The sequence below is a fragment of the Labrus mixtus genome, chromosome 10, assembly GCF_963584025.1.
Source record: "Labrus mixtus chromosome 10, fLabMix1.1, whole genome shotgun sequence".
Taxonomy (NCBI): Eukaryota; Metazoa; Chordata; class Actinopteri; order Labriformes; family Labridae; genus Labrus; species Labrus mixtus.
In genome coordinates, this window is record NC_083621.1 from 16853908 (window position 1) to 16880982 (window position 27075).

The 27075-nt window shown below is 39.7% G+C and overlaps 1 protein-coding gene across 4 annotated transcripts in view; it reads right to left on the reverse strand.

Annotated features, from left to right (window-relative positions):
* The window catches only part of htr4 (5-hydroxytryptamine receptor 4), a 161665-nt gene that overhangs the window by 20088 nt on the left and 114502 nt on the right, over positions 1-27075 (reverse strand). The window contains exon 7 of one of the 4 annotated variants that reach the window (XM_061048562.1): positions 8922-9021. The exons of the other annotated variants lie outside the window; for them this stretch is intronic. Within the exon in view, the coding sequence (XP_060904545.1) occupies positions 8958-9021 (64 nt within the window). The 3' untranslated portion in view covers positions 8922-8957. The remainder of the gene's footprint in view (positions 1-8921; positions 9022-27075) is intronic. 4 annotated transcript variants of the gene reach the window in all.

Sequence of the window (27075 nt, forward strand, 5' to 3'; positions counted from 1 at the left end):
GAAGAACAATAACAGTTTCTTTTTGATTTTCATCTCAAATGGTGTGAACCGAAAGCATTCAGTGAGAAAATGTCATCTCTATCGGTGCATAGAGGTGAGGTGAGGATACATTGTGCCCCGGAGTTATAGATTGCTGCCACCCACATTGGTCAGAACGTTACCCATGGCAACACATCGTATTTCCACCAAGATGCCTTCATGAAAAGTTCAAAATATTTCTAACTTTCTAACATGTTGAGGTTGACCTTTCAAAACTTGGAGCCATTGACGCAGTTGCTCTGGTTGATGTAAGCAGGGGGTCTTTGCATGTCTCACTCCCAAAAATAATAATCTCAGTAAAGTCAGAAAAGTTTGGCAAAGCAAAAATCTTTGGTTGTCAGAGTGTAGGCGGTTAAGATGACGCATCAAGCTGCCAATTATTGTGTGATAAGTACACAACACATAGAAAGTTTAAAAATGTGCAGACGTTCATGAGAATCTGTGTGTGCAGTTTGAGCAGCAGGTTAGTAATCTGCATCATCATGGACTGAAATAGTTTCAGTAATCGAATCATAATTTCTTTTGGAAGAGTGAATAAACAACGTGGAAATCATGGCAATGCAAACCAGTTAAAAGAAACAAACAGAAATGAAACACTGGATATTTAAAGGATCCATTTTCCAACCATTTGAATCATGATTTCCATTGGGGTTCAAACCCAGTTTCTCCGAATCGACATCTGTTTTAGATGATTTACTTAGTGGAGTAGCTTAGTTGCCAACGTGCATCTGTAACATTATTGATCCATATGTTGATTTTGGCAAGCAAAGAAGTAGGCTTCCTAAGAGAAACTTCCTTATTGCAAAAAGTGAACTCCAACTCCTTGGACTGAACACTGAAAAAGGCTTTTTCTCTGGCTTCAGTGGTAGACACTTAGCTTATTATTATTGTTTAATCCCTAAATGGGACCATTATTTAGAAAATAAAAGTAATGCTGTATTGAAGAAGACTTGTTTGAGTCCATAAACTTTTTCATACAGGTTACAAATAATTGAGATTTCTGGTCATTCTCTCACAGACTTCTATGTAATTGTCATTGCATTTGATTGTACAGTACTCTCGCCAGTTTTGCTGTTTTTAAGTCTGCTTTATAAATATAATGGATTGGATTGGATTGGACAATTGTAACCAATTTTTCAACTGGTTGGGTCGCCCACTGCCGCCAAAGAGGGCAATGAAAAAACATTTTCATTTCAGCTTCAATTTCTTGACTTGGACTGTCATTAATACCAGGGCGGCCAACTCTCAAGTACTGAGCATGAGACTCATGCAATTACCGCAAGTCTGTCTATGGCTGGGGCGCTGAGGAGAGCTGAGAGCACATCAGGCTAACACGGTACTTTTAGCAGATCGCTCTTGAATGCAGCAGTCATCATCATTATCATCTTTCTGAACCATACAGTAAAGTCAATGGTTTGAACTTTCTACCCAAAGGCGTGCAGTATCAAATCGTCGCAATGTGCCTAACTGTTGAGCAGCCAATCACAATCATTTTGCAACACTCGGGAAGAGACTTCCAAAGACAAAGAAGGAGAAGAAAGACTGCAGTTAATTGCTCACACTGTCGCACTACATTGAGCAGGTAAATACTGATCCCTACGGGGCCAATTTACATTAATATTCATCTGTTGTATTCATTTTATGTGTGTGTTGGGATGTCGGTTATTGGATGCAACCCCCCCAACAAAAATCTTACTCCAAGCTGAAATCAAAGATGGCAGCCCTGTTAATACAGTCTTTACTTTATTCAAACAATGAGTTAGATCCCTCATTTTGAGTTCTGGTCAGTCAAATGGCATAAATAAAAGGCTGTATGAACGTAAGAAAATCTGCAAAAAGCCTAAAGACTTTAAAACTGTGTACAATTCTGAAGCTTTTTTTTTTTTTTACTTCTGGGACAAACAAACACAAATATAGATGGATCACTTCGAGGTGTGGTCATCATGTTGTCAAGCACTTAAATAGCAGAACCAGATGCATGTCTGGAGTGAAGTGATGGCCATTAACTTGAATGATACGTCTGTGCAGACACATGTAGCAGCTGTGACCCACATATGGATTGTTTACATTCAACGTAATTGTCTGTGTGCAAGCAGATGTGAGCCAGATGCATCTATATTGTTTATGGTAATTGTCGTCTATTGTCTTGGCAGAGTTGACAGATTTCTGTTTGTCTTTAAGAGGTTAAAAAAAGATGGAGACAGACATAGAAACAAACTGAGGAGAGACACAGAGTTGTGCAGACAGAGATGGCCAAGTTGGAGAGGCAGAAACGCACACAGCCGGCCAATTCAATTAGGAAGTGAAAATCCTTCCTGACCAGTTTAATGCGGTTACTGATTGAGGATTGCTCTCTGGACGCTAACTTAGCATTTGTTCCTTTTTATTTATGCCACCAGTTGTCCCGAAGAATGGGCCACACATACACCGAACTGTTGTTACAGTTTACAGGAAGAGATGTTTGTGGTTCTGTGCATCTGAAGTTGCAGCTGTACAGAAATGCAAAGTTTAAAGGAACCTACTGTACGGTTTGGAGCCACTGCCCCTTTAATCAACCTGACTGTAACAGTATCACAACTGGAGGTTATCACTGTTGTTCTACTTTATTTTGGACAAAATTGCACAAAATTCTTAGAAATCACAGGAATAAAACAGATATACTTTAAGTAATTTACACATTACATTTTGTAGTTTTGCTATCAGAATATAACTGTGTAAAGGATGCAGAGGCAGACGTGCTTCATCCTCATTGGATGATTAGAAAAGACTGAAGTGTTTGCTGGTGTATAAACTGTCCATCCCTTTAACAATTCTGCAAAAAAAGAAGCAGACTGAAAGCAACACAACAGTTTGTTATGCCCAGTAATAGTTGCTGGTAAACAGAGTTTTTCCATTTTTGTTCTCTTACATGAAACCCTCATCTGATATCTTCCGTGCATCACTCAGATTTTTGAGATGATGATAGTGTTTCATCGGTTTTTGAAGTTGATGCAAGTGAGGTTTTAAAGATGATAGCACTCTAAAAATGGGAGATCTGTTAGTTTATTTTCACATCTCATCAGCATCATTGCAGATGTCTTCAACAAACTACTGGATGGATGGACCACTTGGATCTGGGTGTACTGTATTTGCTGTTCTCTCTTTACTTTTATATCCAAATGAAATTGACACAATAAAGCAGCCTCCATACAAACCCTATACCATAGCAATAATAATGTCCCTGTATGTATCTTGCCTGTAGAGATGCACAGATATAAAGCCAGCATGCACGGTCAGTAAAAATGAAAAACACACCACAGTCATTTAGTTTTTCTGTAAAGCCTCTTCAGAACACTTCCTCCAGGGTTCACAGGACTGATGGCAGAGACGTCAGACAGCGGGGGAACACACTCGATAAGTAAACACACACACTTTCACTTAAAGACGGACGAGTGCTGTAAAGGACTAAACAACGTGCACAAGTACTAATGCAGCCATATCAAACACATTCCGGACTTGCAAAAATATGTAATTCATGAAAAAACTCAGCAAAAGGTTGCACGCAGTGATGCAAACGGCATACTAAATACACGTACACACTTAAACATGCTTGATGCTTAATTTATGTCATATTAGGTACGTTTTCTTCCATCAACAGATCCCAGTCAGTGGTGTTCATGTCAGCAGCACTTCTTTGGCACAACTGATACCTCGTAGATAAAATGAGGAATCCTCATTCTCAAAAAAAGATTTCTCATAAAAGGATCATTCAACTTGTAAAATGTATCAGAAAAACATCACATGCTAGATTTGAATTTGACTTGTTTGCCAGTCAGCTACTAAGATTGCATACAATGATGTACCCCTAACCCTACATGAAATCCCACCAAAGACAACAAAGTTTTACAATGTCAGACTGCAGTAAATAAATCCTCATCTTTCTGGTTATTCCCTTGCCTCAGCTTTTTTGCACTGAACTCTGCAGGAAAAGCTCAACTGCTGCAACATAAACAGCCTGGATTAAGTGAAATCCTAACATGGCAGCATGGAAGTGTCACTGACTGCCCTGCTCTCTCTCCTGTCACAGACAATGCCACTTTAAGTTTAGAGTGTTAGCTGTCTTTTTGTTCGAGGACAAAGACATGTGGAACATTAAGTATTTTGTTAATCACAAGTCAGCCTGCAGTTTAAATCCATCACTGTTTCCTATTGATTTAAAATGTAACTGGGCAGTGGGGGATATATTTGTATTGACTGAAAATGAGGTAACTCTAAAAGCGCAGCAACAACACAAGTAGACCGACATGAAATTGAAGGAGTAACATCATAAACATAATAAAAGAGAGACATAAAACAAGAGGTCACTTCTGTCTCTGTTTCCTGAAACTATCAGGTTCATCATTAGACAAAAAAAGCCAGACGCAAGCCATTCAATCACTCACTTACAATCCCTTCACAAACGGCCAAATCCTACAGGATCTGTGCTGCGGAGGGACATCATTTAGTATTAAATTGTCCTCACTGTCAAACGTAAGTCTTCATTTATATGAAATGGCTCCTGCAGAGATACATTATGATAATTCATGATTCTTGGTATTTCAGTTGTCTAGTTTGTTAAAAGGTGTGACATACTGATCCCGCTGGACAAAGTTATTGTGCATGAAGGATCTATCTGAGGAAGACAAAAGAGGGATGAATCCTTCATGAAGACTTCCTCCACAGTGCTGCGCGATGAGTCTGCAGGATATCTGAGTGCATACAGCAGTACCATTTAAAGAGCTATGACTAGTTTCACACTTATAGCTCTGAAAATGGCGCTACCATCTGCAACAAACAGAAAAGGAGACATCTAAGAGCTGGCTGCTTGTCCAGATGTTCATCATATAAACAGAAATAGTGTCAATACACACACATCTGCACGCTTATTACTGTGAACTCTCACACACATCTGTCACATGCGCACATAAACATCTCGAGGACAGCGCACATCCGTCAGATGGAACTGTAATGTGAGTCGGTCCCGTCCGGAGGTCTGGGATCCACGTCAGGGTAAGACAAATTGAAAATCACAATGGAAAGACAAACAAGAGCGGAGCAGCGGAAAAGTCCGCGACAGGTTTGCAAACATTTAGACGTGTTGTGCCTGTCAGCAGAAAGTATGCAGGATACAAAAATATGCCCTTTGTTTGTGAAACTCTACGCCGGAATAGTCTGTAGCCTCTTGATTTTTTGGAGTCTGAACACACAAACTCACAAATATACAAATATATCTACCAATATTTGTAACCACAGACGAACACATTGCACAAAAGAAACTGCAGAGAGCACATTAAGTGTACATTTTGATTAGTTCAAGGGGACGAAAACAGGCACTGTGTTCATATTAAGTGCTTTGGCAACACAAATTCTCTCCCATGTGTTCTTTCCATCTTGCCCAAATGTGACTGTCTGATTCTTTACTCCTGTCTGACAGGTATAGTCTCCTGCTGTACAGTAAGGCACACATATGTGAACAGCCACGTCAAGAGAATATCGGAAGCAGTAATCTTGACATTATCTAAGTATTTTCAGGTGTGCATATATGAAAATGACTTGCAATTCTTCCCTTCTATTGTTAGTTTGTTGTCCTATCTCTGCTCTCTTTTATTTCTCCCTCAAACTCACTTACATGTAATCTGAAATTAAAAAGTGTCATAGAATGTAATTGTTGTACCATCACTGTTGAGTTCGGCATGTATTTTTTGTAGTGTCTGCGGTTTTAAGAAAAGAGGCTCTTTCTTAAATCATCCCCAGTAATCGAAGGCCAACACTAAATGACCATAATGTAGAGCCCTGCCTGGAGTCATTACACTTAATGGTGCCCGAACACACACTACAACATCTAAGATACATTCAATCAATTTAAAACCGAGTTGGTGTTTTGTGCTTCATTTATTCCGGTGAATTGTTTTAAAATGTGAGCGCTGCTGTTTAGTAAAGACAATCAGAGAAGACCAAAGCTTTGCATTCTGCTCTGCCGTCTTTCCCCTGAGGCAGCACACGGGGATGCCAGTGATTCCTTTCATCAGCATTGATCCTGCACATAACATTTTGTTATGTAAAATGCTTTTGATTTCCCTAAATCCCCGCACGCCTGCCTTTGTTCTCCCTCTGTTAGACCGCTGAGGATGTGATGTTTACTCATTTAAAAAATGTCATTTTAAGGTGCCCACTTAAGGATTACCAGGAAATACGACATTATGTGTCATCGTATGTTGCCTTTGGGTAATGAGACATTTCCAATAAAGCATTATGACCTTCTATTTTTAGAAGGAAAAAATTTTTTTATAAAAGGTTTACAGTGTTTGGAAATCTGTAATCTGTTGTACTCTACATAAACGTCTGGACGCATTTCCTCGCCTTCTGTTGTGATGTTGGGGGAGAGAATAATCAGCAAGCAAAGTGCAAAGGTGAGCTACATGTTGCTAATGTGGCTAGCAGTCTAACAGGATCTCGCTACACATTTTCAAAATCAACATCTCTGTCCTCTCTTTGCGCTTACAGACTGCCATTTGAAGGTGGAAAACTAAGGTCCCTGTTATGCCTTGATGCTGGCTGCAAAAGCCATTCAATCCCCTTTAGGTCCCATGTTAAGAGCCAATTTTAACAGCAGAAATAAACATGTTTACAGTCCGGTTCAAAAAATGTTTTTTGTCTCAATGGTTAAATATTTTATTCATGGTACTGTGTGGGTATTCCGGTATCTTTGTTTTTGTTGCAACAAATCAGTTTTATGATACTAGAGTTATGCATAGATGTGCATGATTAGGGACATGGCTGATCTAAAAGACAGGTGGTCGAGTTGTAGCTGTTTGCCAAGACTGGCCTCAGTCGCACATTATGGCTCATCAAGTCTGCAAAAATACCAGTGTGTATATCGCCGGGAAAAGAGAAAGGATGGTGCTTTATGTAGGTGATTTGAAGATATCGTGCTCTGTAGCAGTTATAGCTGTGCAGAGTATGTTGCCATGAAGGTTAAAGAGATTGAAAGCTTGAGGCTAAACATACCTCGGTAACACGTTCATGCTGCTTTGAGTACAGAACGGAGGTGACACAAACACAAGGACAGTAAGTAGAGAAGAGCAGAAAGAGGAAAGTAAAAGCCACAGCCAGAGAAAAATAAAAATAGAAATGAAGAGAAAAGCAAAGGTGGAAAAACACACAAACACACACACAGTGGTAATGGAAAAGTAGCTAAAGAAGATGAAGTGATCTAAACAGCTCCTCCACTTATCTCAAAACCACACAGAGAGACACACAAATTCGAATTATTGCCTTTAGTGATGAATGCTGCATTCACAGGAGACACCCACGACGCATCGGCTGTGCAACTTCAACAAGTCCATAACTCCAAAGTATTAAAGAAGTAAAGAACAGAAAAGGAAGCCTTCATTGTCCTTTTACAATTGTATGATAAAATTAGAAAAGCTTCACCTTACAGTGCACAAACAGACAGGCTTCCACTGCTACAAACACAGAGAAGAGAGACACACTGTGTGACGCACAGGCCCCTTTTTTCCAGTTTCTCTCTCTCCCTTTTCATTCACTTCAACAAATGAAGTTGAACTTGTTTTTGTCAGTCTTAAAAGTTTCGTTTTTGTTCGATGTGGAAAAGTTTTCACAGCACGTGAGCAGCGCGTGGAGGAAGCTTCTCGTCAATGACATAACGAAATGAAATGATGGAAAGGAACGTGCTTCTAAACGGCAGGAGTAGATTTCTATGAAATGGGAAAGATTACACATCAATTGATGTATTGGACGTAACCTACCACAGCACATTTTTGTATTAGGTTTTGTGAGTGTATGTGTGCATGTATGTGTGTGTGTGCATGTGTGTATGTGTGTGTGTGTGTGTGTGTGTGTGGGGGGGTTTTCTCGGTAGAACACAGGCACGGTGGAAAGATGGAGGGTGGACTGTCCTATTACTTGATCCTGGATGGTGTTGATCTCTTGGACTGATGAAATAATCAAATCTAAAGGCGATGAAGTCCATGGCATGTGTTTTGATCAAGTTTACAAAACAGCTGTGGCGGGTTGTATGATCAGTGACCTATGATGTCAGAGTGCAAGTTAATTATTATGTGTTATCTTTTCTGTAATTTAATTATCAAAATAAACGCATTGTTTTGGAAGCCCTAATAAAAGGTATCTCACAGCAGATGTTGTTTATTAGTAAAAAATAGTAATATGACACATGTAGAAAAAAAAAAACGTTTTGCACAAACAGAAAATAAGTACAAGAAGTGTTCAAGTACAAGACGAGTATAAGAAGTCTAAAAATATCACAAGGAGGGTTTGGTGTTACATGGAAACTTTTGTGTAACTGCTGAATAAACCCCCCAGTTTTCCAGTTTTTAATTGTGTTTGGTTTTGAAACTGGACTCGTACACAAATGCAAAAGGTCAAGGTCTCGGATGTCAGTTATCAGAACGTTGTGACTTAAAACCACTAATTGCAGACTCTCTGGCGAAATGTTTACTCCACACACGGCTGCGTTTTCATGAGACACAAGCTGGAAAACCTACAGATGTAAAACAAAATCATACATTTTAAGAAGCTAAATACTGGTTGATGGTGATTCTTAAATTCACCGTGCATTAGCATCATTAAGGCACATGTCTCGTTTGGAACAAAAGGAAGTTGATGATGATCCATGTTCCACATTTACGCAGGTTAACGTTAAACGTTCTTAATATTCACACCTGCTTAAAGCTTAAATACCTGACCTCAGTGGTTGTGTTTGTGCAAACCTGCAGGGTTTCCTACCAGAGTGTGTGTGTGTGTGTGTGTGTGTGTGTGTGTGTGTGTGTGTGTGTGTGTGTGTGTGTGTATGTGTGTGCATGTGTGTGAGGCTGCAGACTCACTTGATAGAGCCTTGAGAGGCTCCACACATACAGCAGCTAGACAGGCACTGGCCTGGTGTTGCAGAACCAGAGGAGCAGTTTGGAGGCAGAGGAGCAGCCGCTGGAGAGACAGGAGGAAGAGGAGGAGGAGGAGGAGGAGGAGGAAGGGTAAGGGTATGAATGAACAAGGGTAGAAGTATTGGTAAAAGTAAAGATGGGTAGGATCGTGAACAGAAATAAAAAGGAAGAGATGACAGAAGAGGAAATGAGAAGGAGAAGAAAAATAATTTAGAAAAGAGGGGACCAAAGGAAGAGGAGAAAAGAAGGAAGACATGTAGAGTAATGAAGGAGAAGAAATAATGACATGGCAAAGAAAATACAGAGAAAGAAAGTAGCATTCAGTAAATGTAGGAAATAGTTCAAGGTGAAGGAAATTAAATTAGGGGAAAATGGCGGGATACAATATGATGACAAGGCAGAATGAAAATCGAAACAAATTAGTGAATAATAATTTAAGGAGAGGAAGCAGGTTAAAAGTTGGAATGAACAAAAGAAAATTGGAGGCATATGGTATAGCAGAAAACAAAAGGATTAATGCGCAGATGATAAAACAGGAGAAAAATGGGGAAAAGAAAGTGGGGGAGTAATAAGTCGGAAGAGCCCAAGGGAGGTAAGGAAGGAGGTAGGAAGGGAGAAAGAGGGAGGGAGAGAAAAGGGGAAAAACAAGGTTAGTTCACACCCAGACGACCCATCAGACGGACAGCAGGCCAGACAAAGACTCCTGACAGTGTTTGTGTGTGTGTGTGTGTGTGTGTGTGTGTGAGCTTTCTGTACATGTTTGCATTATAATTAGGAAACAAACTGTGAGCATCAACATTAATCACAATCTAATTATATTTCTGTCGTATGGGTTACATTTTAAAACAAAGCAGGACATGCACACAAAGACTTCAAGTGATACGCTCTGTCTTCACCAAGGGTTGTGTGTATTCAAAGTAGCGTGTGCAAGTGCTTGTTCTTATTCTGTTTTCATTATGTATTAGTTTTTGTTTTAATGTGTGTCATTGTTCCTATTCTATGATTTTTTTTTTCAAACTGTGGCTGCATTCATACTATTTGCATACACTCACTCAACACATCGAAAATCCACATATATGAATTCCTGAGCACTGCCGAGGTGCCCTTGAGCAAGGCACCAAGGAGGAGAGATTGGGGGATGACATGCAGCAAAGGGCTGAAGTCGGATTCTAACCCACGGCCGCTGCGACGAGGACCGCAGCCTCCGCACACACCAACCCCCAGGCTATCCAGCGCCCCCTCTTTCTCCTTTTCTTTGTTAATATGTTTGTCCTGCTGAGACGATATCTGAGTATTCTGCAACTGTTTCAACACTATGATTTTTTTAGTTTTCTGTTTTCAATTACTTTATATTTGTAAACACTTTTCAAAATAAAGATTTGAAAAAAAAAAAGTTCTATAAAACTTGATTTCAGTTAGAGTAAGGAGTAAATTATTTACAAGGAAGCTTCAGGCCACTTTTGAGGCCTGAGGTGGAGGAAGGGGTCAGGTTGGGGACAAACACAATCCCCGAGACCAGCCGAGGGCAGTTTGACGACATCGAACACAGAGCCAAAGTCATTTTTCTGTCAGATTCGTATCCCGGGCTGAGTTACATCTTTTGGACTGTTACTGTTTTTCACTACTACTGTAAAAGTAGTATTTCTCTCCAGGGTGGCAGTGACAGGAAAAGGTCATAAGGGCCATTCTTATCACAATGGTTTCTTGTATTGAGAGCATGAATGTGTTGAGTAAATCTGATGGCAATCCAATTTTTTTTAAAAGATTATCTTGTGTGCATTGTTGCAGAGAGGTAAGCTTATGGAGAACCAAAAGGTGAAAGTGCCCTTCCCTGTGGTGCTGATAACAAATTTAATCTCAGCCTGGACAGTAGTTTTTTTTTGTCAAGGATCAAAATCAACCTCTCGGGATGATATATTCTTTGGGAAATTCAGGACAATCGTATGAAGAAATAATGAGTTGCATCAGAGTTTTAGATGATCTGCTTATGAAAAAGATTATTTTGCATCCATGTTTAGCACACACTTTAGTCATATCACCACAGACAATACATCTACTCCCCCACTGATCACACTGTATTTTCAGTCACACACAAACTCTGATCTTCTCCACATCAGGCAGCGTCTTCGTGCCAACTGTGACATTTTGGACAAATCTGACGTTTAATGAGCTCTACCCAAATCTGTCAGGTTTTGATTTGGACACGGATTTAACCGTGTGGACAGAACGAGACCAGAGACCTACTTGTGGTCGAAAGAAAGAGAACATGAGAGATGAGCTGACAAATTAGAGACCACATAGTGACCACGAGTCATGAGACGCTGTCACAGAGAAGAGAAGCAGGCTGTGATTTCAGCCACTTAAAATAAAAATGACAAGGAGACAATGCAGTGTCACTGTATAGTCTCTACATTTCTATAGCACAATGTATTTTCTTTGACATGGAGAGAAAAGCCTCTCTTGGGATTCAGATGTAGGTCTAGATACTGTTTCTTCAATAACAAGCTACTTCAAATACATTCCTGTTGAATATTTTATGTCATTCACTGTTGGTTGGCCGAGGATTCCTTCATTTAATGTTTTAGTCTCCCTTTCTTATAAGGAAAATCTAAATGTTATCACTATGATTGATCATCCTGTCAAATTTTAAATTCAACACTTCCTAATACCGAAAAAAAACAAAATAGACTGATCGTCAATGAATCCCACAATGACATGCTAGCGTCTTTAAAATAAAATGGAACTTGCAACATTTTAAAACATCAATAAAATGTGCATTCATCAAATTCTGAAAAGTTTTCCTTTTTAGAAAACTGGGAAGTTTATTACTTTGAGCTTTAAATGTATTTTCTTTATCATTTTTTTCATTCAATACATGTCAAAACAGTTCAGTGTCAAGGAAAAAAAATAAAATGTATTCTTGCAATGGTATTCTTTTATTCTTTCCCTTCAAACGTCCTAAACTTTTATGTGCATACAACTTCCCTACAACAAAATGTATTCTGCCAAATCTTTGGAAACCTGTATTACATAGGACCATTCAAACCAAACAGACATATAAAACATGGTCAAAATTGTAAAGCAGTTCCTGTTTTCTGAGGTCAGCACCCCAAAACTAAGGAGCCACAGTGACTCTTTTAAACAAACCCAACTTTGTCCAAAAAGGCCCTGAGGTGTTCGTTGTGGAACTATTTCCAAATGTGTACTTTGGCGAATAAACACAACAAATGTCCAATAATCTATTCCAGTGCTGTCTTCAACTAATTATTTACAGTTTCCAATACTGTGAGTCCACACTGTAAGGTTTCCAATGATCAAATACCAAAGAACAAAAAGCCAAAAAGAGTAAACCAATAAACTCAAACTAACACTAAAAAACAATTTGCTTCCAAACACACACCTGGCTCCAATCACCTGAGCTTTGACTTTATGCCCAGCTTAAACCAGGACACTATGTTGTGTTTAGTTTCCACCCCGTCCTTCTTCTAATTAAGAGCTTCTCTCTATTCTGTCTACAAAATCTGTCTTTCTCCTCTGTTATCACCATCATTGATATGGCCACTAAGGTAGCTGCCGTTAAACAAAACAATGGACTGCCTTAGCTACTTTCATGTATGTTCTGAATATGTCCCAAAATTCACCTGAGACTTCAGAAATCTGAGTTAATTCAAGTGTACAACAAGCAATAACTTGTAGACCATTGTTTTATGAACAATTTCTTGTGATTATTAACTTAAGACAATGCAAGTCTTTGAGCAAACTTTTTTTTAATTACTCACTCCAAACACAATACTGAATCAGGAAGAAAAAATAATAATTACTAAATGGCAATAGCAGTTTAGGTCTCTCAAAAAAATCTGTTTCTCATGACACAATATTCGTGCAGCTCTGTGGTTTGGTGTGAACAAAAATAGTCACATGGAATCTGATCTGTCCATATCCGATTTGGGCCACTTTCATTTATGGATTTCTACTAAAGGCGGATGAAGGCCAAATTTAAAAAGCAATGTGAGAAAGCCATCTGAGGAAACACATCTGAATTGAACATTAAGGCTTGCAGTGTGAACACAGCCTTACTTTGCACCCAGTGACTGCTGCTGAAACAATACAAACCTATATTTAAATGAACAGCCCTTTAATTTTACCTGCCTTGCCTGCTGTAGGATTCACCCTCATGGGACTTTTTTTTTTTTTGTCACAGTGAAGTGAAGTAGTAGGTTTTAAGTCAACCTTTCAGGAAGCTCTGCTCTAGAGTTTCACAGAAGCACCTGCATGTACGTGAAATTTAATCACACGTTAGATAACACCAAGCATGTGCAAAAGAGCATGCCGGAGAAAAAAAGACAACCTTTTCCCACCAGGCTGTTCTCCTAAAAATGTCAAACAGTAATGCACTCCAATGGATGAATAATACATTAATTTGGACCCAGCTGGAGAAAAATGACGTGCCCCGAGCTACTACTCCAGCCGTTTAGCACGTGGGAAGTCAGCTGAGGTAGCGACCAATTAAGTCCACTTTGAGAGGTGTTAGGGGGAAGATGGATAGGTCAAATAACACAAGACATTCACCAAGGAGACTTGAATTTCAGTACTGTGTGAAATAAAAAGTCACTCAAACAACGGTGCTTTTTAACCTAAACTGAGAAGTGTCTTAGTCTAATACACTAAACAGACTCTACTGTACCGTATGAGATACCAAAGGAGGGGGCCTTGACAAACATTGGTGTCTGACATGGGATGAGAACGTGTTGAAACCTAACTTTTCTTTAAATATCAAACACATGGCTCATATTCCTAATCATTCATGGTTTGGTAGGGTTTAGGAAAATGTCAGTGTTTGGTGACAATTCTAACTTAACACTGGGTTCACTCGGGATGTGAACACTATCTATAGATCGAAAGACTTGTGTTTGTAAGACATCCACCCATCCGTCCATCCATCTTCCCTAAATGAATCCTAGACAAACACCTCCAACCCAAATCAATCAGAATGAATGTTGTGCTGACTGTCAGAAAATAAAATGGAAAATTCATCCAGTGAACATCAATCAATCAATCTTTATTTGTATAGCACCAATGACAACCAGCTATCTGAAGGCACGTCACAAAACGAGCTTATGTCTTTCATGTACAAGCTGCTACAATCAAAGCGCCCATAAAGGAACTCATAAAGTTTGTTTGAATGAAATAAAATTAAATATTAATAGTTAAAGTGTGTGTAATATAAGCAGGAGCAGCAACGTAATGATAATAGACTGTGTAAAATAATTAGGCTTTCACAGTTAAGTGAACAGATCTGTTATTTGAAATGACCAACACGGTCCCCGGTGCACAGCCAACCTTAGTTCTCAGGTGCCAGTCAGTTGCAGTAACATACAATGAAAAAATGATGATAATAATCCGCTGTACTCTGAAAAATGACTTTACTGTGACTTCATTGTGAGCGTACAGAACGTCTCCCCGGTAGCCTTCGCAGGTCTGCCCAGCATAATCACAGATCTGTTATAAGCTCTTGTAATTATAATGATGACATATTGGGGGTCTAGTGATAAGCTCTTAGATGTACATTAGCATGAAACTGTAACAGTTATTCGTTTTTTTCATTTCATCTACTAGATTTCTAAATCTACCTCACGACGGGGTTAAGCCTGAGCAGTTTCCTGACTTTTGCCTCCTCGTTCAGTTTAGGTCAACAGAGTTGAAGGAAATATCTGAGCAGACGAACTGTCTAAACAGACAAAAACAATGGAAACATTTTCAGAGAAATACAGAAATATAAAACCAGTGTATAATGAAATGAAACCAAAAGTATTGGCGGTAATTGTAGATGAATAACAAATTAAAGTTGGGCTTGGGAAATGAACATTTAGCTAAACTTAGTTTTGGAGTTAGATCTTTTGAGGTTTAACGGCTTGACTCCAGTTACTGTTGGAAGTCCCCCGATCTGTTTATTTCTTTCTGTCAAATAAGAGGACAATCGTTGGCCTTTATCTACTTTAAAACGTGTGTTTGAGATATATCCCTTACGTTTTTGCCGTTCCCTTTCAGCTCGGTTTATCATAATCTGCTGCAACATCATTTGAAGCAGCTCCAGATAGTGAGCATGTGTGCAGTTGTTTGTTGTGAGCTTGTGGTTTGATGCAGCTGACAGCATCATAACCCGACAGCCTGAGAGCACGGCTTCCTGTTAGGATTTTCACTGTTTGATTTTGTTTATATCCGCAGTACAATACAATCCATACACACACACACACACACACTGCACATACAGTATGTGCAGACGTATGCTCACATGCAGACACAGAAACTGATGCAGAAACAAATATAGACTTTGGGATAAAAATGCAAAGACAAACACACACTCTCTCCTCTTCCTCGCAGACAAACACCTGCTATCTTCTCTTTTTATCCGTCGCACAACAACACATGCAGTGCACATATGAAAATATACACAATCTGACAAACACCCTGACATACTAGCAAGCGGGGACAGTGTGTGTGGTATCGCTTCAAGTCAACAAAGAGATGCCACACACCCTGAACGCTGCTGGGAAGTGATGAAGAGATGAAGACAACTATATTTATGGAAGGAGACGCAGACAGGGAGAAAAAGGGGTGTTGGAAAGACAACAAAAAGATAAAATGACTGAGGGTTGGAGAGGAGAAAGAATATGAAGATAAGTTTGGAAAAGAGAGAGCAAGAAGCTGGAACAATGGAAAAGATATCTAATACAAGAGAAAACATCTTCTCGTGAATGAAGAGAGTTAGGATTCTTACACAAATACTCTTTTCAGAGACTTTTATTGTGCATAAGAAGTGCTCATTTTAATGTCTCACCACGGTTAGCAAGCAAAAGCTTTCTTTGTGTGAGATTAAAAATGTGTCTTCAGGAAAGGCAAAAATCACAGGAAGAAAAATGCCCTGTGCCCTTATAGCTGAAGAGGAGGTGCAGCCTTCAGTTTAGATGACCATGATTAAGTATCACTAAAACTTCAGTATCTTTTACGTGTTAGCGGGCAATACAGCGACAACGGCATTGCCGGCTCTAAGCTTGCAGAAACAAGTCTGCAAATGGTAACAAAACAAAAATGAACTGAGATGGAAGTCGAGCAGCCTCTATCCCACAGTTGCTACATCCACTGTCATGGCTCTCCAAAAAAAAGCTGAAAAGTGAATCTAAAAAGAAAAACAAGAATACATTTACCATAATGAATTGCAAAACAACTCATTGATATGTTACCTGAATATATGTTGTACCATCCTATCTTGTGACAAGGACATTATCGTAGGAACAAGGTTGAAAAACAAACTAATTTCAATCATTAATGGCTGTTTGCTTTTCACAGCTTATTGCTACAACCCTGCAATAGCAGAGTGTGAAAATCCCCAGCATGACTGCTCTTTTGAGCATGCAACATGCAACATGTTCTTACTCCAAATTACACAGTGTCAGTTTATGTGTATTTTTACACCATATTAATTTAAGCTTCAATGATAATTTGATGCTCATGCATGCTCATTTATTTATTTGGCCTCCAGTGACTTCTTAAAACGGATTCATAAAGCTGCCGTTGTTGAGTGCAGGGTGCTAGATATTTTAGACAGGCTAATATACCAGCAATGCTAAATATTTTCTGTCTGTGTGTGTCCATGTGATCTATACACGTATGTCTGTATGAGTATATATATGTTTGTCTGACCCTTTGTTCCCACTCTCCTCCAGCCTCCTGCAAACAGAACAAACAGAGCAGCAGGAGGCTGAGCAGCAGCCCTATATTTTCAGCCAAAGGTAATATTCTCAGCTGGAGAGACCTCAGTGAATAATGAAGAGAGCCTGCTATTTGTTCCGCCAATATGAGCCCGACCCGCTGAGTGTGATAACATTTTCAAACCTCCGACTGTCTGAGTGCTCAAAACTTTAAGAGAGAAAGATCATCAACTGCTGATTTTCAACGCACTTCAGAGGTTGTCTTCCCGTTTTTGGGACGGAACGTATAATTTAGTTTTTTGATGAAACAGCTTTCAATCAGCCTGCCTCATCTAACACGCCTTTAGTCTCACAACAGGAACATGCCAATGTACTTAAAACTTAAGTGTTCTGTGGCTGAATTGAGTTCTGGTCAATGTTCTGCTCCTGTGGGAGAAGCAAATTGTCTCTCTACCACTTCAGTGATGGAGTTCTTGTATAATTGCTAAGAAATCGGAAAAAAAAAATGGCAGATTAAATACAGGCCCAGGCTCGACAACAGAAAAAGTGCACTTTACTGTATATCCATGTTAGAGATGATTCCTGACAAGGTGTCTATTATCAGGTATCAATAGCCTTCACATCATCCATTAATTCCCTGTTATAGACACCTGGAGATGCAATTCTCGCTTCTAACTTGGTCACCTTCCAAAGAAAAAATGGATAAAGAGCCTCCGTGAATGTATTCATAAATTGCAGTCCAAACAAAAAAATGAATCATTAATCATTCATAACGGTAGTGTCTGAGAATTTGGCTAAAGGTATTATCAGCACCAACCCATAGGAGGCTCGCAAAATGTACTCGATAAGTTTCGTGAAATAAGATGTCATGTCCCTTGTCAAGCAGCTCAATCAGTAGTTTTTGCTTGCTGAATTTGCAGCCAGTTTTCTTACAAGCAACACAGCCTCCACCACCAAAGGCATATCACCATTCTGTGGCTAATATCAACATGTGCAAATTTTACCTTAAAGATATTGAAAACATGACTTTTTTGTCTTTCCATATTTTGGGGGCTTTTTATGCCTCTATGGGGGAGACAGGACTTGGAAATAAAATATGGATCTTGAGGTAGATCGAAGGTTTCGACATTAACTTAACCACAGAAGAAATAACTCTTCACGGGTCGAAAAATGAATTGAAATAGCTAAAGGGAAGGGTAAAAAGTAAATATTTGAGCATTACTTTTGACTCGTCAACTGAGATGTTTGGGAGTTTGCTTTAAGTGAAATGAGAGTTATTTTCCATCACAGTGACTACAGAGAGATACTGTGATGGCCTAGGTGCACATAAATGGACAAAATATCACTCAATTTCTTACAATGAAAAAAAATGTATGCATTGATTTCAGACCTTAATCACAACGCAACGCTGACAGCCCTAAAATAAACACGTTAACCTAAAAGTAAATTTCTTTTTAACTTCTTCACAAACTGCTATAAGACCATGGTCGACGCTTTTTTGACACTTTTCTGGTCTCAACATTTTAATCTTGAACGACAGACGTCAGAGGTTTAAAGCTACTGTAAGTGGCTGTTTTCACAAGTACGTCTCAGAAGTGTTTCACTTGTAAAAAATGCACAAAATCTTCGAACCATTTCCCAAAGCAAACATCATGAAAGGTACAATTTTAGCTTTTCTTTCAACCATTTTTAAATAGTTGTCTCTATGTTCAGCATGGTTGAAATCACTGTGTTGCCGTGTGTGTGTTTAACCGCCTCAGTGTTTACTTGCAGAGCAGCTGGAACAAAAAACTTCAGTATATATGCATACCATCTCCATGAGCCCACAGAGAAAACTTCAGCTGTGTGTGTTTTCTCTGCTCGCTGTGAGCCTTCATACGGTGCAGCAGCACGTCACACATGATGGAAACTGCCTATTAAGTCAAAGCTTTAAAGCTTGCTGACATGAATCATGTTGGCTGTCAGATACAGGACTGAAGACAGATCCAGAATAAAGAGAGGTCCTGACATTACACTCTGAAACACTGCTTTCCTTTTTGTTGTCTTGACTCTATTTCATTTCCTTTCTCTCTTCTCTTTTAATTTGTTCCTTTTTTCTTTATTCCCTGCTGCTCTACTATCTTACCTTTTGTTTTTCTTTATGTCTGCCTATAAAGTGTCTTTAATTTCTTTGCCTTTTTTTCTCCTTTTGTAATTCTTTCTTTGCCTGTATGTGCAAATTTCCTCTTAAGTGCTCTCTCCTTTTTCCCAGTTGAACCTCAATTACTATTCCCTTCCCCCACTTGTCCTCCTCTTCTAATAAACCCTTTCTTCTTCTTAAACCTTTGCTGTTGCTCTCATCTCCCTAGTACTTTTTCGACATTCTGCCATTTTCCCTCATGTCACCTAAGATTTACCTCAGCCTCTCTTCTTCTTTTCATTCCTCTCATCTTCTACTTCTGAGCTTTTTCCTTTCCCTAATCCTACATTTGTCCCTCCTTCCTCTCCTAGTCTTTGCTTACTTCTATCTCCTCTCTTTTCTTCTCTTTCTTTACTTAATTTATCTCCTCTCCTATATCCTCTCCTCTCCCCTCCTCTCCCCTCCCCTCCCCTCCCCTTCTCCTCTCCTCTCCTCTCCTCTCCTCTCCTCTCCTCTCCTCTCCTCCCCTCTCCGGCAGTGAAGAACTGCGCCATGTAGACAGTTTGTTCTCTCTTCATGGACATCCTTCAGATATATGGCTCCTGTGAGACTATAAACACTCCGCAGACTTGCAGTAAATGCGTGTGTCTGTGTGAGTGTGTGTGTATAATGGAGTGTGTTAATATTCCCCAGGAGGACTAAAGTATTGTGTGTGTGCTTTTCTTGGCCACTGTTAACCGGCTGATACATCAAATTCAACCTGTGTATTAACCAAACAGCTGCTTTTCACACTCTGTGTCTGACAACAGTCTGATTTATGACACGTTCACCTCGATGTCTCTGCAGCCAAGCCTCCATCTTTGGTTCACAAATATAGCGTAGTAAAATTTGCACATCACTTCCCAGAAATCCTCAGCCAATCAAACTATGCAGATGAGGCTTTTGCACCACTGTTAGATCTGTATTTTCTTGTGTGAGTAGGCCTATCATTAAAACCCCTGTCTGCATTGTTAAAATGTCACTCTAATGTCCAAATGTGTCCTTGGCTGCATGCAATTATGTCTTTTGTTGCGCACAAAAGACTTACCATTCATTCACAGGGTGAGGGTTTTTCATTTGGAAGTACTGTGTTAAAAATGCATGTAGGTGTGATGCAACATTGATAAGGACAAATCCCATCAATTGTGTAACAGGCTCGGGGACCTAAAGTTAAGGTCAAGGCTTACTCAAAATAAAAAAGGGAGGATAGAATTTGTGGAAACCATTGACCTCTTGTTACATAAAATGTTTCAGAGGTTAACAGCAGGAAAAGATTCAGAGAATGAAGACCGTGTGTTAAGTAACACTGATGTGACGGCCACAGCAGCAGACTGTGATATTTGAAAATTTCTTTGACTGTCCTCATGTTAATGCTTTTTTTTATAATTGAATTTACAATAATTTCATCTATCCATCCATCCAATATTTATTTAACCAGGAACGCCTCATTCAGAGAAAGACCATCACATTTCAACAGTTACAGACTTTAAACACAAAACAATGACAAAACACAGGTCAAACCAATCCTGGGTCAAAGCAGCAGGCCGTTAGACACAGCTTCTATAACCTGATGCTAGCCCCTCCTATACCTTTAATCTACTTGTAAGAAGATTTACGAATCTGCTGCAGATTTCAAGCCACACGAGCAGCGTAATATCCTCTTCATTTTCCCAATTCAAACATGTCATTTTTAGGTAAAAAAAAATAAATTTTTATTGTTTATCTTTCATTTCCATCCATCCATTCTCTATACCGTTTTTTCCCATTCTGGGTCAGGGGAGGCTGGAGCCAATCCTAGCTGCCATCTTGCACTTAATATTGTAAATTTGAATAGAATTATTTTGCTGACTTTATGCATAGTGGCAATTAGATCTTCTGTTGGTGCAGTAATCTGCTTCTTATTTACAGAAGTGGTTGAACTGCTGACACATTTTTAAAGTTATGCCTTTAAAAGTATACAATACCTGAGGAGTTAAACAGCTTGGTGGGTATTATTCTGCATGTAGCATGACTAGCAGTCAAATGTGAATCATAAGCAATTGTTTTATTTAAATATACATTGCTTTCTTGTTGTACTGTCATTAAAACATCGAGCCAACATAGAGCGAAAACAAAAAAGGGTTTGCAAGCCTGTGCTGGAGTTTTAAAGTTCTGTGTTAAATATTCATCATGCCCATGCATGCTTCATTTAAAACTATTTTTTTCCAGCAATGATAAACTTCAGAGCGCCTTCTCTATCTATGTCAGACTCACATAAAACACACACACACCATGTTTTTATATTGCAGATTTAAACCATCCGATGAGAAACACTACTATCCTAACTACAAGAACCTCTGCTGAGAGGAACTTTTTTATTTGCATAGCAGCAATAAAAAAGAAGGAAAGTTTCCGTCTGAAAATAAAGTTCTGTAAAAGATACATTCGAGAAAACTCCACTTTGAGTTGTAAGTAAAGCTCTTATTGCCAAGTTGCCTTTAAGCAGCACAGCGTAGAATGAGTGTGTTTGGCCCCTGCATGCCCCTATACACTCCCGACAACTTCTGGGCATTCTGCTGATAAGTAAGTGGATGGGATCTCCTCCCAGACCAGCTTTCAGGGCAACAGTTATGTCAGGGGAATGAGAGGGCCAGTCATTGGTATCAATGCCTTCATCATCAAGGAACTGTCTACATCCTCTGGTCACATGAGGCCCGGGAATTGTCCTGCACCAGGAGGAACCCAGGGCTCACTGCACCAGTGTAACGTCTAACCGTCACTCTGAGGATTTCATCATCCATGTCCAAGGCATCTCCAGACTCTTAAACGCCTGTCACATGTGCTCAGGGTGAACCTGCTCTCATCTTTGAAAAGAGCGGGGCGCCAATGGTAGACCTGCCCATTTTGGTGTTCTCTGGTCAATGCATATAGTTGTGCACAGTGCTGGGCTGTGAGAGCAAGTTCCACTAGACGACATTGTGCTTTAATGCGACCCTCGTGGAGTCTGTCTCGGACAGTTTGGTCAGAAACATGCACACCAGTGTCCTGCTGGAGATCCTTTTGTAGGGCTCTGGCAGTGCTCCTCCTCTATTTCCTTGTACAAAGGAGCAGATACCATACTGCTGAATTCAATGTGCAGTTTTTTTTTGTTGGTGGGGGGGATTCCAGGTATTTCAATTTGTTTACTGTCTCTGTGACTGTTTCAATCATATTCACAGGATTTCTAAGAACAACAACAAAAGGCCTCATTATTATTTGTAGGAGAAAGTGTTTATGATAATTGAGTCACGATCTTTTCCACAGCCAGTGATGAGTTCTGAAAACAGAGGCCACAGAGGTTCAAACAGGAACAAACTCCTATCTGTGCCAATTGAAAGAGCAGCGAAAATGCTCTGTATGTGGAGTGCTTGTACAACCATTGTATTAACTACAGTGAGGGTTGTAGTTGTATTTTTGCCTTTGTGCCTGGTTGCCCACACACTGATGCATCACGTCTAAGATCCCCCTGACCCTAATGACCAGGAATCAAACCTGTGGGAGTTTTCTGTTTGACTTCGAGACAATGAGCGAGGAGGAATATAAGCCCTTGGATATAAAAACAGTCCTGTGATAACCTGAGTTTAACTCGCTGTGTGACTCAGACATACATTCATCCCACCTTGGGTCTCACTCCTGAGCTTTTCCGGTAATGTAGAAGTCATAGGAGCAGAGTCTGGAGCTGGGCTGACACAGTCCTGGCATTTTAAAAGCCATTAACTGAGCTGTGATTTTCCCATCAATGCTAAACCCTTCACTGCCTCAGCCAGGCCCCGCTGTAATGGACTGTAGGATGAAGGTCATATGAAGCAGGGTCACACCAATAGAAATTCCCCGGCCGGATGCAGGTGGAGAGGCTGAATAGGTAGATCAAATTGAAATGACCTTTTAATGCTGTCATGACCGTCCGTCCCTGAGCAACTCAACCTCTGCAGCTTTCTTGAAGGAGTCCAATGAGAAAAAGTGACATCACTTCCTTCTCCCATAAAAATAATACTTAAGACAGAAAAGGAAAAGACAGAAAGGATAGGCATAGGAATTCTAAAACTAAAAACTAAAACTTATAGCCTTTTCACACATGCACAAACTCTTGGAAATTTTTTGGGAGAGCTGCAAGTGTGATTGTTTCACACAGATTTGTTTTGCCAGCTCGTAAAGTTTCCCTGTGAGGTTGGGGTGAATCAATGTGTGAATGCAGCAGGCTATATCCAGGTAAAATCCCCATGAGTGAGTAGGAGTGGTCAATGACATTTATATCAAGCAACTGCTGCAAGGCCAATTCAGTCTTCATGTACATCACTATACTGCTTCGTACTGTTTTCTGCTCGTCAGCCAATTCTTTCCTGCATTCGTCTTTATTACATGTAGCATTGATATAAAGGCGGTGTCATCCCCCATATTGGATATACTGTAAAAAAAAAAAAAAAATCACACAGTGATTTCTGCTGAGTCCTTCGATGTCTTTCCGGGCTTCCTGAAACCTCCCTCTCCCGTCCGACAGGGATATCATCCAGCTGTGATGTACATGTGTGAAAAAACAACTCAGGAGGGTTTCAATTTTAGGAATTTTCAGCTGTGTATATGTGAAAGGGACTTTATTTTGAGTGTATGAATGCATGAAATAAAACTGACAACGAAGACATTTTTCCTTTGGAGCTTCTGTCTGGAACTTTCTGTTCCTTCTCTGGCTTGGAGACCTCTGCAGACTCTTTTTTTAAAATCATTTAGTTTTCGTTTCTGATGCTAAATCTCATTCTGTTTTTTTAAACTTTGGAGCTTATCATTTTCTGTGAATCTTTTCCATTGAAGCAGCCTGCTGTAACTCACTTCACCTGAAGCTGACCTGTTGGCTGCAGACACAGACAATAAAAATTGCCGTATAAAAGCTATCTGCATGCTGATGGTCTTTTTTATTTCTATTCATTCAAGTCTGTTTCATAACCAGCGTAATACTCCTCCCAAGAGATTTTACCATTCCTTTGTTGCTGTACACAAAAAACCTCAAAACTCTGCAGTGGAGAACTATAAATGTTGTGTATCCTTCAATAACCCCTCTTGGATATATAAAGGTCAGACGGGTTAAAGACAGATTACAACCCCATAGGGGGGGATGCTATAAGGGCCAAAGATCAATTCAGTGTCAGGATTACTGCATCTTTTCTGCTTCACACAACGGAAACATTAATCCTGCCGCTCTGAGTCCGCAAGGAATACTTTGGTTTCATCATGTTAATTTGTGATAGCAGCAGACTGTCTGCTCTTAATTAACCTCCTCAGGGTTTAATCTGGGATGCACTACTATTCATTTACACCAATCAATTGTACAACTACTGATCTTTTTGCTCCGCATCCTTTACGTCAAAGCATGTTAAAAAGCACATTTGTATCAATAAACGTACATTCCTTTTAAAGCACAGCAATCACAATAACTGTACTGAAAACTGTACATGTCGCTACTACTTTGTAGCATTCTCTTGGATGTCAATGTCTGAAATTGTCAAAGTCATCTCATTTCTAAATAACTTAAATAAAAGGTCATTTTGTCTCAGAGATAAAGATAAAAAAGATAAAATGCATCAAACAAATCCAAAAATCACTTATTTTCTAAGTCTATATGATCTTAACACATGAATGAAAAATCTTAAAACACACTTTCACATTTTTTTTTTTTTTTTTTTTTAAGATTTATTTTTGGGCTTTTCATGCCTTTAATGGAGAGATAGGACAGTGGGTGGGAGGTGAACCCGGGCCGCCCGCTAGAGACGACAGCCTCCATACATGGGGCGCGCGCACCAACCACTGCGCCACCAGCGCCCCCACATGTTGGCTTTTAACTGCCTCTGGCTTCTTGTTTGAACAGCCCACATGCTGTGAGGGGAGTGTGTGCTGGTGATTGTATTTGTCGTGTCTTTAGATCCAGATTAGATCTTCGGCCAGGTTTATGTCCTTGGCTTTATTGTAAAGCAGTGATGCAAGAAGTTGTAAGAAATATCAGAGGGCTGGAAAGATTAATAACACAAAGGGAAAGTGTTTTTTTTGGCTGCACAGAGGTAGCTTTTATCTTAGCTTTTTATATCTTTGTATACGGAGCAGCAGAACCTCCTCAGGCCTTTATAAAGTTATAAAAGAAACGATCAGAGAAAAGTATCATTTTGATGAACTGCTATAAAACCTGTAATCAATCGTCACACAAGAACAAAAATAATACTCATCACCACTGTCAAGAACTCAATAGCAAGTATGCTGCAAGGCATCCCTCAAACAAAACAATCAATTGTATGATGTCATGAGGTAGCATGGGATCATGGGAGTCGTTGTCTACACTGTCTAACAGCCACCATTGCTGATTCAGATTAATCTGAAGGTATTAAGGCGGACGTCCTGCTCACTAATGAGACGCTGTATAAGATTTATGCGACCTTCAGTCACGTCTATTTATGGTGTGCAGTTTTGCAAGACCTCCAATGAAGGTGGGGATCACATCAAGCGGAATGCAACCTTTAATATAATCTCTGGATTTAAAAATAAAATGGAACATTCGGAAAACAAACCTAACTCTGAAGATGGTGAGGGTATAGGTGTTTTTAGATGGTGAATGCTAAAATGTTTGATTATGTATTCAAGATGTAATTCAATATAACAAGGGGATTTAACTTTTATCCAGTTTATGAAAACAATACAAATGGTTTCACACCATGGACTAGTAAAACTCTAGATAAAAAAACACAGTCAAATGAATAAAGTTAATGGAGGATACCATAGCCCCGCCCACACTGTTTGATTGACGGGATCTCTGCAGAGACTAAACGGTCCTTAATGGAGACAGACATACAATAAGTGACAGTTGATTAACACAACCTGATTACTGCGCTACTTCCTGTTTCAGCTGTCAGCTGAAAAGAGGAAATTGAGAAAATGAACTCAGGCGGGCCTTTGAGCTAAAATCATTCTGGCCATAATAATAAATCATAGTCCTCAGCTACGACAATTTAGTGTGTACGAGTATTTCCTGCTGCAAAGCCAATTTCCTGACTTGAATACTTTCTATGTCTGCTGCTTCCTGTCGTTCCAGAAACTACTATCAGCTGATTTGTACAGCAGGGCTCTGGCAGTGCTCCTCCTATTTCTCCAAGCACATAGGAACACTGTACTCAGCTGGGTCCATGCCCTTCTACGGCCCTGTCCAGCTCTCCTCTTCATTATCTCATCATTAATGTAGCTTTTAGTTTCAGAGCTCCTCGGATGTGGAACAAGCTCCCAGAGAACCTGTGAGCTCTTTTAAAATTAAAATGATCTATATTTGCATTCCCAAACGTTCCACTTATTATGTATTTAATCAACACATACATGTATACACAAAACTTCCCAGCACAGAATGAAATGTGGAGACATTATTAGAAACAAACATCTGACTTGCACTCGTCCATCTTGGTAATTTAAGCTTGACTGTATCTTTAACCTTTTAGAATTTGATTGATAACTTATAGAAAAAGCAACAACATACTACTATAAATCGTATGATTCTGCTCTTACATAAGTTGTGTGTATCTGTGTAACACACAGATGAGCAGCGATCGCTAAATCCAGGATGGTAAATTATCAGCTCTCCTGGTGATTAGAAGACTTTCGCTATCAATTAACAATCCTATCAGCCTCCCACTGATGATCATTATTGTCCCTGCTGCAACTTAAAATCTGAGAGGCCAGAGATCTGCTTTTACCGTCACTGTGACACAAGGGCAAAGAGGAGCTGAGAAGAGACATAAATCACATTTAGACAGAGTCATACATCACTTTGATGGGCTGACATCATGCCCTTGTAATGTACAACCGTCTTAGTTTCTCAATGCACTAGTTGGATTTTACGTTTTTAATGGGCTGATCCCTGCTCTTTCATCCCCTGCGGTGCACCAATGTACCATGATGTGTGAGTCTATGGGGTGTGTTTCTGATTGGCTGTAAACACAGTGAAGCTGGAGGGTAATGTGATAATGTTAACAACATCCTGTCTTTCTTTTAAACAGCCCACATAACAGCTATCTGATGTTCCTGAGAGAGACCAAAGGGGACCAATGGATGTCTTCAGCTTACAGCCACCGGCCTCTGATGTCAAGAGGTGTCTCTGTGACTGTGCAGGTCCTTTCAATATCACTGCAGGAGGGACAATGGAGGGGACTAAAGAAAATATCTTACGTCATGTGTAAGGCCCGGTGTC